This window comes from Buteo buteo, chromosome 19 (genome assembly GCF_964188355.1).
Source record: "Buteo buteo chromosome 19, bButBut1.hap1.1, whole genome shotgun sequence".
Lineage (NCBI taxonomy): Eukaryota > Metazoa > Chordata > Aves > Accipitriformes > Accipitridae > Buteo > Buteo buteo.
In genome coordinates, this window is record NC_134189.1 from 28,969,965 (window position 1) to 28,983,971 (window position 14,007).

The 14,007-nt window shown below is 46.0% G+C and overlaps 1 protein-coding gene across 2 annotated transcripts in view; it reads left to right on the forward strand.

Annotated features, from left to right (window-relative positions):
- Positions 1-353: 353 nt before the first annotated feature.
- The window catches only part of TTLL12 (tubulin tyrosine ligase like 12), a 35,160-nt gene continuing 21,506 nt past the window's right edge, over positions 354-14,007 (forward strand). The window contains exons 1-4 of one of the 2 annotated variants that reach the window (XM_075051862.1): positions 430-550; positions 2,861-2,956; positions 6,967-7,142; positions 13,501-13,699. In XM_075051862.1, the coding sequence (XP_074907963.1) occupies positions 6,997-7,142; positions 13,501-13,699 (345 nt within the window). In that variant the 5' untranslated portion in view covers positions 430-550; positions 2,861-2,956; positions 6,967-6,996. Of the gene's footprint in view, positions 551-2,860; positions 2,957-6,966; positions 7,143-13,500; positions 13,700-14,007 lie in introns of both variants that reach the window. The other variant, XM_075051861.1, reaches the window with a different exon arrangement.

The window sequence follows — 14,007 nt, forward strand, 5'->3', positions numbered from 1 at the left end:
AACCCACTTCAGAGGCTACAGCCCGGGCCTTCCCGAAAAGTCCTTTCATTGCAAAACACTGGGAAACTCAAAAATCTTGTGGCCAGCACCAAGCCACGAATGCTGTGATTTTATTAAAGCTTAAGGGTAGGAGAAGAACAAAGCACGAGCAGAACCCACACCTGCTCAGGAGACCAAAGCCCTCCCTTCAGGCCCGTTTTCCTCAGGGGTGACTGGAAACCGCCCGCGCCCTTCCCTACGCGAGCAACCGCCCAACGGCCGCCCCCAACGGCTCCAACCTCCCCTCAGCGCTGCGAAGCCCCGCCCCTGGCAACGCCCCGCCACGCGCGCGCAGCTCCCGCCTTCCCGCCCTCTCTCCCTCTCACTCAGGGGCCGCCCCCGCTCGCTGTGTTCCGGCCTGCGCCGGGGTGGCTAGCGGCGGGGCCCGGCCATGTCGGGGGACGGCGAGGAGGATCTGTCGGCCTTCGTGGCCCTGCATGGGGCCGCGCTCCGGGCGTCGAGGGTCCCGACGCGTTACTGGGAGAGCCTGTGCCGTAAACTGCGTGGTGAGGTGGGTGGTCGTGGGCCGTTGCCGGGAGGCACCGCGCTGAGGGAAGCCCCTTCGGCGGGAAACACCGCGCGGGGCCGGGGGCAGGAGGGTGCCCCGCGCGGTGTTTCCCGCCGAAGGGGCTTCCCTCTGTGAGGAGGCGGTGGTGGGGCGTGGGGTCCCCTCTCCTCCCTTCCCCAGCTGGGTACGAAGCAACCCCCCTTCCCCGCGATGGTGAGGGGAGCGTGGGGGGCAGGCTCGCCTCACACGAGCCGGGCCGAAGAGAACCAAGAGGTCGCTTAGCAGCGGAGGGGGGGGAAGCTTCGTGCCGGTTGTGTTACGGAAGCTGCAGCCTGGGACCGTAAAAGAGATTAGGTGTATCGTGCGTATCTGATTTCGTCTTATTGTTGTCTGCATAAAGGTTGAAAGCGTTTGGGGTTCCTGGAGATCCAATATTGGAGAGAGGTGATTAGTATGTCCTAAAACCTTCAGCCCAGTTCGCTTCCACACTGGTCTACCCTGTTCTCAGTCATTTATAACTGTGTGCAGAGCTAACTCAGTTCGTCTTGCATATGCACGAATTACCTGTCTCAGACTGTTTTCTGGGAGTGTTTTCGGCTGGTTGGTTTGTTCATTTATTCTTGATCCAAGTAAAAGCTGTTCAGCTCTTTCCGAGAATAGGGAGGGTGGTAGAAGAATGTTCTGGCAATGGTTAAAATAATAACAATGCAAGAACCACTTTGTAGAGCATCTCAGAGTGGTGGCGTTGTGTGACTTTTATCAGGCCAAACTTTGGGCAAGGTGTAAGCCTTTGTAAAATCAACAGTCATACGTGCAATGACATAAATTTGGGGACATTGGCCTTTGTGAGCCTTTTTGAGTTCCCCTGTTGTAGCCCTGCCCAGACAGCGTACAGACCATCCCTTTGCAGAGGCTGGGTGTATTTCAGCTGAAGCTGACACCAGGAGCCTCTGGACATGGCTCTGAACTAAAGGGAGTGTAGGGGCACAGGCACACTCCGGGATGGAGAATCCGTTTTCACCCACGTTTCTAGCAACCATCCACTTGCTCTCTGGAGCTTTGTGATGAGAAAGGGAAGGGAGACAAAGTTGAGAAAAGGAGTCATTTTGAACAAAGAGCTTGTAAAGACACAAGTTGAATTTAGAAATTTTTTTCATTTTGCACATATGCAGCCAGGCTCAGTGTTGAGGAAAGCTGACTTGGATTTGGTGGAGTAAAGGAATAAGGAACTGAGGCAGGAAAGAGGCACAACCTGAAACTAGTTGTCTGGAGACTTGAGAGTGCTCCAGGGAGTCTGGAGGAGTCTACCTGGAGAAGGAAATAAGAATGAGGTGAACTTCCAGTCTTGGGGAGAGAAAGAGATCTGATGGGAACTTCAAGGTATGGGGAGAGAAGGGAGCTAGCAGTGGGGTGCAGGAGGGCATGATGAACAGTAGAGAAACAGGTGAGATGGGATGAGAAATTTGAACAGGAAATACAGGACAGTGGGGAAGGTGAGGGGACTGTAGTTTAACACCTGTGTACAAGTAAACTAATTTCTAATTACCTGAACGCTTCTTTTCCCCATCTCAACTTTAAAGTTGGGACAGGAGGGAAGTGTTTATAGCACATACAGTCAGGAAGGGTCTGAATATGTTCCTGCTGCTTTCTAACTGTTGTGTATCTGGTACTGCTAATAACAGGAATACATGTGTATTACAGAGATAATAAATCTACATTAACTCAAGCATATGCTCAGTCACAAACTTCCTGTTATATTATACCTCTCTTAGCAAGCATATGTACGAGTGACTTGGAGCAGGGAACATCTACTGCTCTGCTTAAATGGGAAGGTATGAGTAGGGATGTACTGAAACAGGATGAAATAGAAGGCAGTGTAAAGCTGGTAAGGAAAACTGAAGTTGCAAGCTGTTGCATTGCTGTATGCCAGTATTAGAAAGCTGGAGGTAGCTGGCAAACTGTGGACTTGTCCTGTGACAAAATGCAGGCTTAAAAGATGTGTGTCCTGTGGCTGAAACCCTTGCATGTTACCAACATTGTTGGGGGTGTGAAATTTAGAAGGTAAGACAATAGAGTGAGAGGAGACCCATGGTCCTGATCTTTTTACAGAGGCTAGGATGGCGAAAGGCAGGATGGAGAAAGCATATGCCCTAAGGTGGCAGGCTGCTGCTTCTGTTTCATTTTGCTTGCAGTGGCTGAGCGTGCTCTTTTGTACGAAGTGTTCCAGTGCACGTGGAAAGAGAGGTTTAATGATTTCAATGTACTTACAAAGATAAATTAGGCTGCTGATGGTGCTTGTCTCTACTGTTGCAGCTTCTGGGTTTTATCCAGAAGAAGAGCAGAAGAATATGGAGAAGACTGGGAAATTACAGTGAGGAGTGTGGTCAACTGGGATGAGCTCTTGAGAAGGTAGAGATAGAGCTACAGTACCTTACTTAGAATGGGGTTGTGTGGAGTAGCTGGAGGAGCAGCAGTAAAGAAAGCAAAGGAGGTGAAGGGAAAGGATGAAAATGTTTTGGGAGTCTAGGTAATAAAGAATAAGGGGCGGGGGGGCTAGTAATCAGTGCAACATGGAGCATAGGATGAGTCTCCTTGTTTCATGTGTGAAGATGGGAGGAATTTTTCAGTTGTTCTAACCTGTTGCAAAGATTAAAACTTTCTAGCACAGAACTTGGAAAATTTGCATCCATAATATAGATAAAAATCTCTCTTACATCAGTACCTCTAGAACCCAGCCCAGGCAGCTGTTTTCCAACACACACACACGTGCTTCAACATACAGAGTGAATGCACCCTCCCTCCTATGTGTATGTTAAAGCCTGTGAGAGAAGTGGAGGGTTTTTGTTTTTAGTTTTTTCCATTTACCTTGAGATCTGCTGGAGCAGGTTTCCTTCTGAGAGCATTATGTAACCATGAGTTAAATTGGATTGCTTGTTCAAAACATGGTATATCTGCTAGATCAAGAAATCTGCTTTTATGTATTTATTTTGCCTTTAGCATTCAGTGTCTGTTGGGAGGCAAATTGTTCTGCATTTCTGGCAGAAACTTGAAAAACAGAACATATGCATTTGTAATAATTTACTATAAACACTAAAATTCTATTTCCAATATAGTGGTTGTTTCTTACATTACTGAAGAAACTATGTATAGCCTGGTTATAAGCCCGAGAAACACAGTACCTGCATCTAATTTTATTCATAATCTTTTTTTTCTATTCCAGCCATATGCTAAGCTGAGGCAGGCTTCTGTGTATTGCAGCAAGATTTTTGTGGCCCTGAAATGTCTCTGGCAAAGGACTGCTTAGAGTTTCATCCCAGTTAGAAATGGAGGCTTTTAATTAATTACTGGAAGGAATGCAGCATGATCAATACTACTAGACTTTATTTTCCAGAGCAGGGGAGGGTAAGCTGTTGCTCAGAGGCTACCTGTGGCCTTCAGAGCAGTTTGCCATGTGCCTAAAAGTATTCACTGAAGATGCCTGTGCGTGGTAATTGTCATGACGTGTCTGCTTTGTTATCACAGTCTCTGGTTCATTGGGTTTGTTAGGTTGGAACTGCACCTGAATATGAAGAGGGAGGGATTTTGCCCAAGCATGTTTTCTTGCAAATAGTTGTGCCATGGAAATGTGTTGCTGTCTTCTAGAAATTGTTACTTTGGTGGAGTACTTCATGTGAGTTCTCCCTATTCTGCTCCAAGCAAAAGATTATACTTTTCAAATTGGTGGTGTGATCTTTTCCAGCTGATATTTGCCTTAAGTAGCTGAAGATTACTTTAATGGTGCAGCTGTGTTACCAGGTTCACAGTGTGACAGACTCAGAGGGAGGGAGGAAGAAAAGAGAGCAGTGGCATCCGCCTGCTCAACAGGCTGTGTGTGTCCACACTGCCAACCAGGTGCTTCTGCCAAACCGGTCAGTTCATTACTGAACTGTTTGCATTATCAATTATGAATTTAAAAAAAACAACCACCTCACAAAAAGCCACTGATTAAGGTGGTCTTGCACTGCTGCTCCAAGAAGTGTGAGTTGCTTCAGATGACTACACCCAATCCACCTTTTCAAGGTCATAAATTCTCAAGGAGAAATTTTTTTAGCATAATTCTGCTGAAAAGGTGTTAAAAGTGGAGAGTTTTTGCTAACTGCAACTGGTACAATCTCATGCAACTGATGCTGTGTGGGAGGGAGAGATCAAAACTTTGGCTTAGAGGATTTGGATTACCTTCAGTTTTAGGTCTTGAGTTGATAATTAATAAAATAAAGCCAACAACTTCCTTTAGTTGTACAAGGACCTGAAATTAACATTCATCATGGGCGTTTTTTGTAAACAGTTGGAGCCTGTGGTGGGTGAAGGCTAACCTCCAAGTCAGCAGCTGGCTCACCTCTTACAGACTCCTTAAGACAAATGTTAAGTGTAGAAAGCATACATAGCGCCATACTGTAGAAGGTGTCAAGTGGACTCCAGTGAATCACACTCACGGTTTTAATTTTCTAATGACTTCCAGTCACAGCTAATGAGCTTGATGAGGACAGCTCTTGATCGAGCAGTGAAGTGTCACTTCAGGGAGGAATGGAATGTGCATGTGCCCTGGTGCACTTTTTTGCTGCCTACTGTGGGCTGGGATTAGCACTTGTGCAGTGAGCCAGATAAGGGAGCTGATCCAGCTGGGAGCTAACCTGAGGAAAATAAATTGTGAACACCACTGATGGCTGCACAAGGAAGGACTCTTGCTTTTGCTGGGACCTGCCTGCAGTTACATGAATGACTATGAATTTTGCAGGCAACCGAGCAGAGACTTAAAGAAACGTTGGTGGCTACTGTTGTAACAACAAGAGGTTGTGATATTGCTTACTATTGAGTAATGTTCTCTTCTAGCAAAACTGGAAAACTAGAAACAAATTAGAACTGCTAGCTATTTTGATGCCTGCTGAAGTGGAGGATAGTAAGTCAGTTTCTGATTAAAAAAAAGAAATAGGTGTATTTTTAATCTCCAGTGAGGTGGTTTGCAAAATAAATTTAAGAAAAATGTTTATGTGGAGTTAGCGAACATGTTGCTAGCATCTTCTTTTTCCACCCCTCAGCCCAAAGGAAAATACCATCCCCTGCTCCTCAGAAGGGAATTTCAGGCACTTCTCCACTTGGATCTGGTCTATGATGCTGTGCTGTGGGCTTAAGATCTGAAGTAGGCGGTGTTTCCCTGCTGTCTTACCCCCTTGCTAGATGTCTTTGGGCTTCTATCTGCTTTGTCTAGGTGGCCTTGCTTTACACATAGGGAGTTGATTTCCTTACCCTTCTGTTCAGGCTTAGCCGAAATAGTTATCCTGAAGGAACACTCACTTGTTCAATTAAAAGCTTGTTGCTGCCGCTGGGATTTTATAGCTAGTAAGTTGTCAATGTCCAGAAGTAATGACTTCTAATAATGTGGCGTCAGAGGCTAGGTGTACCTGGGCTTGGCATGTTAAACCAGTAACTCTAGAGGTCACGCTTCTAGGTCTCTCTCCCTCCCTGCTACTTTCTAGTGAGATTAGATTGAGGCAAATGATTTGTCTGCTCCTGCCTGGTTCATTATATAGAGCATGAGTGACTTTTCAAATCCTTTCAGAGGGAGTTATTTTGGTAAGTCTTCTGAGGCTTTACACTTTTTTTTTTCTTAAAAGTATATGTTCACTTTGAAATAACAAAAGTTGTCAGCAGAGTCTTGGTTCTGCAAAAGCTATGCAAGCCCACCATTTGGCAAGATTTTGGGCAGAAGGGAAATTTCTGTAGTAACCTACTTTAATTTATGTAGGTTCTAGATGAAGGTGTTACATCTAGAGTAGGCAAGAATGTAAACAAACCCCTTTCAACACATTAGTGGAGGCAAGTGTATAGACCTTAACTTGCAGCACTATAGGGAATCTTCTAACTCATTGGGGATGAGCGAGCACAGGCAGTTCCTTTTATAGGGAAAGAGGAGAGGGGGAAACATGCTGAGATTTCTTAATTGGTTCAGAACTCGATTGGTAAAAACTTTTTCTTCAGGGACCTTAATGTACTTTAGTATAGTTGCAGTGCCTGGGTAACACCTGGTTTTGCAGGTCTTAAATTCTTGGTTTTAGCAAAGTTGAGCAAAGGTATTCTGTTTTCAGCTTCTAAAATTCTTTATGAGGAGTTAAACTAATAGATGATCATCAGTAGACCTATTGGTACCAAAGAAACCAGCAAAGCTTCCTGCCAATATTAACTAAAGAAACTTCCCAGACAGACTGCTCCATTAAATGTGAAAGAATAAATACTGTTGTTCACTTATCTGTTAAGTTAAAAATGCCAATTTTTATCAGATTGCAGGTCAACATTGTCTACAAGTGCATTTTAGTGTTGCATTAATGAGTATCAGGGTACTGCCTCAACCAGCTGCTTGATATTTTGTGCATTTTCTATCTCAGGTATTTGATGCTGGTGACTACTTTGGGATAATGCAAGTAGAAGAGGCAGATGAGGAGGAAGAAGGTGATGAAGAAATGGAAGAAGAATTTAAAAAGAAACCAAATCCTGGAAATGAACCATGTTTCAAAGTTATTGTAACAAATGAGAATGGGCTTCAAGCCTCCAATCCCAATAGGTGAGTAGTGATTTCAGAACTAGTATTCAGTCTTTGGGTAGTCTTAAGCCCTAAAATCATACAGAGAGTTTGCTTTAAAACTTGTTTGAACCTATTCAGAAATCCTCTTTTCTTACTATAAGACATAGCTGCCTGTTTGAGGAAAGGTGCATGCTATGAGGCACATCTTGCAAAGGGTACTAGCAGTGCAAGTATCTTAGAATCATTTAGGTTGGAAAAGACCTTCAAGATCATCGAGTCCAACCACTAACCATGCCCACTAAACCATGTCCTGAAGTACCCTGTCCACTCACTTTCTGAATATCTCCAGGGATGGTGACTCAACCACTTCCCTGGGCAGCCTGTTCCAATGCCTGACAACCCTTTCAGCAAAGAAATTTTTCCTAGTATCCCATCTAAACCTCCCCTGCCGCAACTTGAGGCCATTTCCTCTCATCCTATCACTAGTTACTTGATAGAAGAGACCAGTACCCACCTCACTACAACCTCCCTTCAGGTAGCTGTAGAGAACGATAAGGTCTCCCCTCAGCTTCCTTTTCTCCAGACTAAACCACCCCAGCTCCCTCAGCTGCTCCTCATAAGACTTGTGCTGCAGGCCCCTCACCAACCTGGTTGCCCTTCTCTGGACACGCTCCAGCACCTCCATGTCTGTCTTGTGGTGAGCAGGCCAAAACTGAACACAGGACTCGAGGTGCGGCCTCACCAGTGTTGAGTACAGGGGAACAACCACCTCCCTGCTCCTGGTGGCCACACTATTTCTGATACAGCCTAGGATGTGATTGGCCTTCTTGGCCACCTGGGCACACTGCTGGCTTGTATCCAGCTGGCTGTCAACCAGCACCCCCAGGTCTTTTTCCACCAAGCAGCTTTCCAGCCACTCTTCCCCAAGCCTGTAGTGCTGCATGGGGTTGCCGTGACCGAAGTGCAGGACCCAACACCTGGCCTTATGGAACTTCATATGATTGGGCTCAGCCCATTGATCCAGCCTGTCCAGATCTCTTTGTAGAGCCTCCCTACCCTCAAGCAGATCGACCCTGCCTCCCAACTTGGTGTCATCTGCAAACTTGCTGAGGGTGCACTCAATCCCCTCGTCCAGATCATTGATAAAGATATTAAACAGAACAGGGCCCAACACTGAGCCCTGGGGAACACCACTTGTGACCTGCCGCCAACTGGATTTCACCTCATTTACCACTACCCTCTGGGCTTGGCCATCCAGCCAGTTTTTCACCCAGTAAAGAGTGTACCCATCCAGGCCACGAGACGCCAGTTTCTCAAGGAGTATGCCATGAGAGACAGTGTCAAAGGCCTTGCTGAAGTCGAGGTAGATAACATCCACAGCCTTTCCCTCATCCACTAGGTGGGTCACCTGGTCATAGAAGGAGCTCAGGTTGGTCAAGCAGGACCTGCCTTTCGTAAACCCATGCTGACTGGGCCTGATCCCCTTCTTATCCTGGACTTGCCATGTGAGTGCTCTCAAGACAAACAGTTCCATAATCTTCCCCGGTACCGAGGTCAGGCTGACAGGCCTGTAGTTCCCCGGATCCTCCCTCTGACCCTTCTTATAAATGGGAGTCACATTAGCAAGCCTTCTGTCCTCTGGGACCTCCCCTGTTGACCAAGATCGCTGATAGATGATAGAGAGTGTCTTGGCAAGGACCTCTGCCAGTTCCCTCAGTACTCTTGGATGGATCCCATCAGGTCCCATAGATTTCTGAATGTCCAGGTGGTGTAGCAGGTCCCTAACTAATTCCTCCTGGATTAAGGGGGGGTATGTTATGCTCTTCATCCTTACCTTCCAGCTCAAGGGGTGGAGTACCCTGAGGATGACTGGACTCACTATTAAAGACTGAGGCAAAGAAGGCATTAAGTACCTTGACCTTTTCCTCTTCACTGGTTGCTACGTTCCCTTCTGTATCCATTAAAGGAAAGATATTCTCCTTGGGATTCTTTTTACTGTTAACATATTTGTAAAAACTTTTTTTGTAGTCCCTTACAGTAGTGGCCAGATCTAGTTCTAGCTGAGCTTTTTTCTGTATGATCTAACAAGATCCCTGTACTCCTCCCAAGTTGCCTGCCCTTTCCTCCAGAGATGATAAACTCTCCTTTTTTTCCTTGAGTCCTAGCAAAAGCTCCCCATTCAGCCAGGCCGGTCATTTTCCTCGGCAGTTTGACTTGCGGCACATGGGAATAGCCTGGTCCTAAGCCTTTAAGATTTCCTTCTTAAAGAATGTCCATCCCTCCTGGACCCCTTTTCCCTTCAGGACCATCTCCCAAGGCACTCTCTCAACCAGTGCCTCGAAGAGGCCAAAGTTTGCCCTCCGGAAGTCCATAGTGGTGGTTTTGCTGATCACCTTCTTTGCCTCACCAAGAATTGAAAATTCTATCATTTCATGGTTGCTAAGACCAAGACAGCCTCTGACCATCACATCTCCCACCAATCCTTCCCTGTTCAAAAACAACAGATCTAGCAAGGCTCCTCCCCTGGTTGGCTCATCCACCAGCTGTGTCAAGAAGTTATCTTCCACACACTTCAGGAACCTCCTAGATTGTTTACTCACTGCTGTGTTGTATTTCCAGCAGATGTCTGGAAAGTTGAAGTCCCCCACGAGAACAAGGGCACACGATTCTGAGACTACTGCCAGCAGCTTGTAGAATGATTCATCCGTCTCTTCAACCTGGTCGGGCAGTCTATAATAGACTCCCAGCACAATATCTGCGTTATTGGCTTTCCCTCTCATCCTCACCCATAAGCACTCCACCTTGTCATCAGAATCATGTAGCTCTGTACAGTCAAAACATTCCCTAATATAGAGAGCCACCCCACCACCTCTTCTACCTTGCCTATCCCTTCTGAAGAGCTTGTAGCCATCCATTGCAGCACTCCAGTCATGGGAGTCATCCCACCATGTTTCCGTGATGGCGACTAAGTCATATCTGTCCTGCTGCACGATGGCTTCCAGCTCCTCCTGTTTATTGCCCATGCTGCGTGTGTTGGCATAGATACATTTGAGCTGGGTTATTGAATCCACCCCTAACATCGGCACGCTGCCCCTAGGCTCATCTCTGGTGCACCTAGTTTTATCCCTTACCCCCTTCGAACCTAGTTTAAAGCCCTTTCTGTGAGCCCTGCCATCTCATGAGCAAGGATTCTCTTACCCCTTTGAGACAGCTGGACACCATCTGTCGCTAGCAAGCCCGGTGCCGTGTAAACCTCCCCATGATCAAAAAACCCAAAATTCCACCTATGGCACCAGCCTCTGAGCCACGTATTAACCAGGTGTGTTTTCCTGTTCCTTTCAGTGTATTTCCCTGCCACTGAAGGGATTGAGGAAAACACTACCTGTGCTCCCAATCTTTCTACTAATCGTCCCAGTGCCCTGCAATCCCTTTTGATTGCCTTTGGATTCCTCTCTGCAGTCTCATCACTGCCAACCTGCACAACCAGCAATGGGTAATAATCAGGGGTCCAAACCAGACCAGGGAGTTTCCTGGTAAAGTCTTTTACCCAGGCAGGCAGCAGACTTCCCTGTAGGATGGGTCAGGTCTGCATATTGGGCCCTCTGTCCCCCTCAAAAGGGAGTCGCCTATGACAATTACCTTCCTTTTTCTTTTTTCAGAGGATGTGAGGATGCGTGGGGCTGCCCAACTGAGCCTAGGCACCTTCCTAGCTAGGGCTTCATCTACACCCTGATCTTCACTGGCCTGGTCCTCAAGTTCCAGAGCCCCATAGCTGTTGTGTAGGGGCAACTGGGAAGGTGAGGGAGACCGGGAGGGGACTCGCCTGCCTCCCCGAGCAGGGACCTGTATCCATTCCCCTCCATCTCTTAGGTCCCCTCCTGTCTGGTGGCAGGAGGGCAGGGGAACCTCCGCTTCTCACGGAGCCTCCATCTGCTGCCTCTGCCTCAGGGATGGCAGGGTGTGGGCCCACCAATCCATCTCCCTCTCACACTCCCTGATACTCCTCAACCTTTCCACCTCCTCCTTCATCTCTACCACCAGGCCGAGCAGATCATTCACCTGGTCACACCTCACACAAGAGGTGTCCCCGCTGACCTCCATCATTTGTGATAGACTCAGGCACTCCCTGCAGCCAGAGACCTGGACAGCCGCATGCTTACGTGGGACCTCTGTCTGCGTTGCCATATTTTTCATAACAACGGCTTTCACCTGAGTGGCAACCATACCTGGGTCTCCCTCTGGGCTGACACCCACCACTTGAGTAGCCTTCTCCAGCTGGGAAGAGGGGGGGCTGCGCCCTGCCTGCGCAAACTGATGCGCTGCGCTCCTCAGGGCCGTTCAAATCTCCCGTGGTTGCCCCTGGCAAGGCCCACGCTGCGCCAGCCTCTCTCGCGAGAGCCGCTGGGTCCCTCCACTCTTCCCTGGCGCTCCTGGGCCTTGGGAACCTCCCGGTCCGCCTCAACCTAGTGCTTAGCCACCAACTTACCGCTGCTGCTGCTGGCCTCGCCGCTGACTGAATGCTGCTGGCCATTACGCCGCGTTCAAATCTCCCGTGGTTGTGTCATTCCTTTTTAAATCATGCGGGAAGATGCTTAGAAATTGGTTTTAGTAAACTGAGGGAGAAAATAGGGAAAAGGCAACCTTGAAATGAATTGTGGAGAAACAAAACAATACAAAACAATACTTTGCACCTGCAAGACTGCGTGCCTTTGGAAAAAAAAGAAATGAAGAAATAATTGTGACTTTCACAAATCTCAGGCTAAGGAGGTGCTAAGCAGCTTCAAAGTAATGATCCATGGACTATTACATTTCTGCCAGTTGGCTAAAATATAATTCAAGGGTATGATCATGTGATTGCACGTGTATATAATTGAATACATCAAGTTACTGTTGGCTTTCTTCAGAATCAGCTTATCTGTCATGAATATGAGACTAGTATGCAGCTATAACACTAGAAGAAAGTACCATAAGAAACAACTTAGTGTTACCACACAGCTTTTTGTGTTCTTACTGATTTCAAACATGGAACAGGCTATTTGTCATATATAAATAAGTGGCAGTGAGATGAAGGCAATTCTGCTGGAGATCTAAAACCAATTCTGCTCAGTTCTATAAAACTTCTTCCAGAAGTTCTTCCAGAACTTTCTTACTTTTTAGGTCTTAGATAAACATATAAAGTCTAAAAAAATCTAAGTTTAGCCTTGATGAGTAAAACCAGCATAGAGCATAGGTATCTGCCTTTACATGCTTGCTTTAAGCTAAGTCATTGCCTTTCTAAATCTGAGAACACACTTGAAGTTCAAAACAGCTCCTATGATAATCTTGGGCTTCCTTGCAGCATTCGGATGTGTGGGAATGTAGGAGCAGAGCACCAGCGCACCTGTTTGCTAACAGATTTCCAAAGAGCTTGACCTTAGCATTCTCCGGAGTCTTTAATTTTAAGATTAAATGAGGTTTCTTCTGTATGTGGAATCTGAGATACAATAATTGTTCAAGGATACTCAGCATACGTGACAGCTGACTTGTTTTTAGCTTTCTGAAATATGGGTGGTGGGGTGGTTTTGTTTGGGAGGGGTGGGCTTGGTTTTTTTGTTTGTTTGTTGTGTTGGGTTTTTTTTAGCAAGTAGAATTCAGATTCTTCTCTGACTTCGTTCAGTAAGAGGATATAACCAAATGTGGAGAACCCTTCTGTTTGAATAGCTATGTGTTTTCTGTAAAAATCATGCAGCCTAAACAAGGGTTAAACTTGTCAAGGGAAGCTGTGCCAGTTGTGATTTTTCTTTTGGGTTAGATTGGTAATTCTTTTAAAACAATGCACTTTTTTCTAAAAAGACTGGGGGGTAGAAACACCCCAAACAACCCAAGGAGAAACAACCAAAAAAACTTAATCTTTTTTTTTTTTTTTTAATAGCAAATGATACAGGCTTTTAATGATCAGATCCCTCCACCTAGTTTTACAGATGATGGTAGATGTCACAGAGCTCATGGCTAACAAGGTTTGCAAAATAATGTATTGTTTTCCTTCTTCGGGCAAGAATATCAGGTTGATGCACTGGAGTTAATAATGATCAAAAGGGAAGAAACTCTTGTGTTCCCAGCCTTTAAAGGGACCCGGGCTTACAAACTTAAGTGCCCTGTTATGTGTTTGCTCCCCATTTTCATGGCAATACTAACTAATGCATAATAAGCCTTCTAGAACAAAAGCAGAGTATAAGATACTGCTGGGAAGTTGTTCTAACCTGTAATGTCACCATGTGTGCTCTGGGAGTGATTTTGGGAGTAAGAGAAGACTTAGTTATCAAACCATCTACAAGGAAATGTAGCTCTTATTCACAGAACATTTGGCTATATATGTGTAAAAATATACCGTTGTAATGTTACCAAAATTCTCTTTAAGCATTTTCCTCATCGACCATGCCTGGACTTACCGTGTTGAACATGCCCGCCAGCAGCTGCTTCACGTACCCGGCTTACTGCATAGAATGACAAATCTCATGGGAGTCGACTTTCACGGAGAGATCCCAGATGAGGGCAGTATTGAGCAAGTGTTGCGGGAAATGTGGAAATACAATCAGACCTACCAGCTTTCTCAAGGGGTAAGTATCTAAAGCCTAATTAGGATGCTAAAAAGTTCTGAGCAATCCTGAGTGAAGACATTTCGATATATGGCTGTTAATATTTTCAATACAAAAAAGGCCCTTTACAGGTATTTCAGAATAAACTTGTACTTAGAAGGAGAGCAAATGCCACGTAGAGCTAAAATGCACAGTGGCTTGCTACCAGCTTTCTGATGAGAACTTTGAGGTTTTTTTTATAGAGAGGGGAAGAGTCTGCTGCAAAAGAAGGGAGCTAGAAGATGGAAGATCTGCTTGTATGTTATGTGAGTTTTTTCTGCTCAAACTTT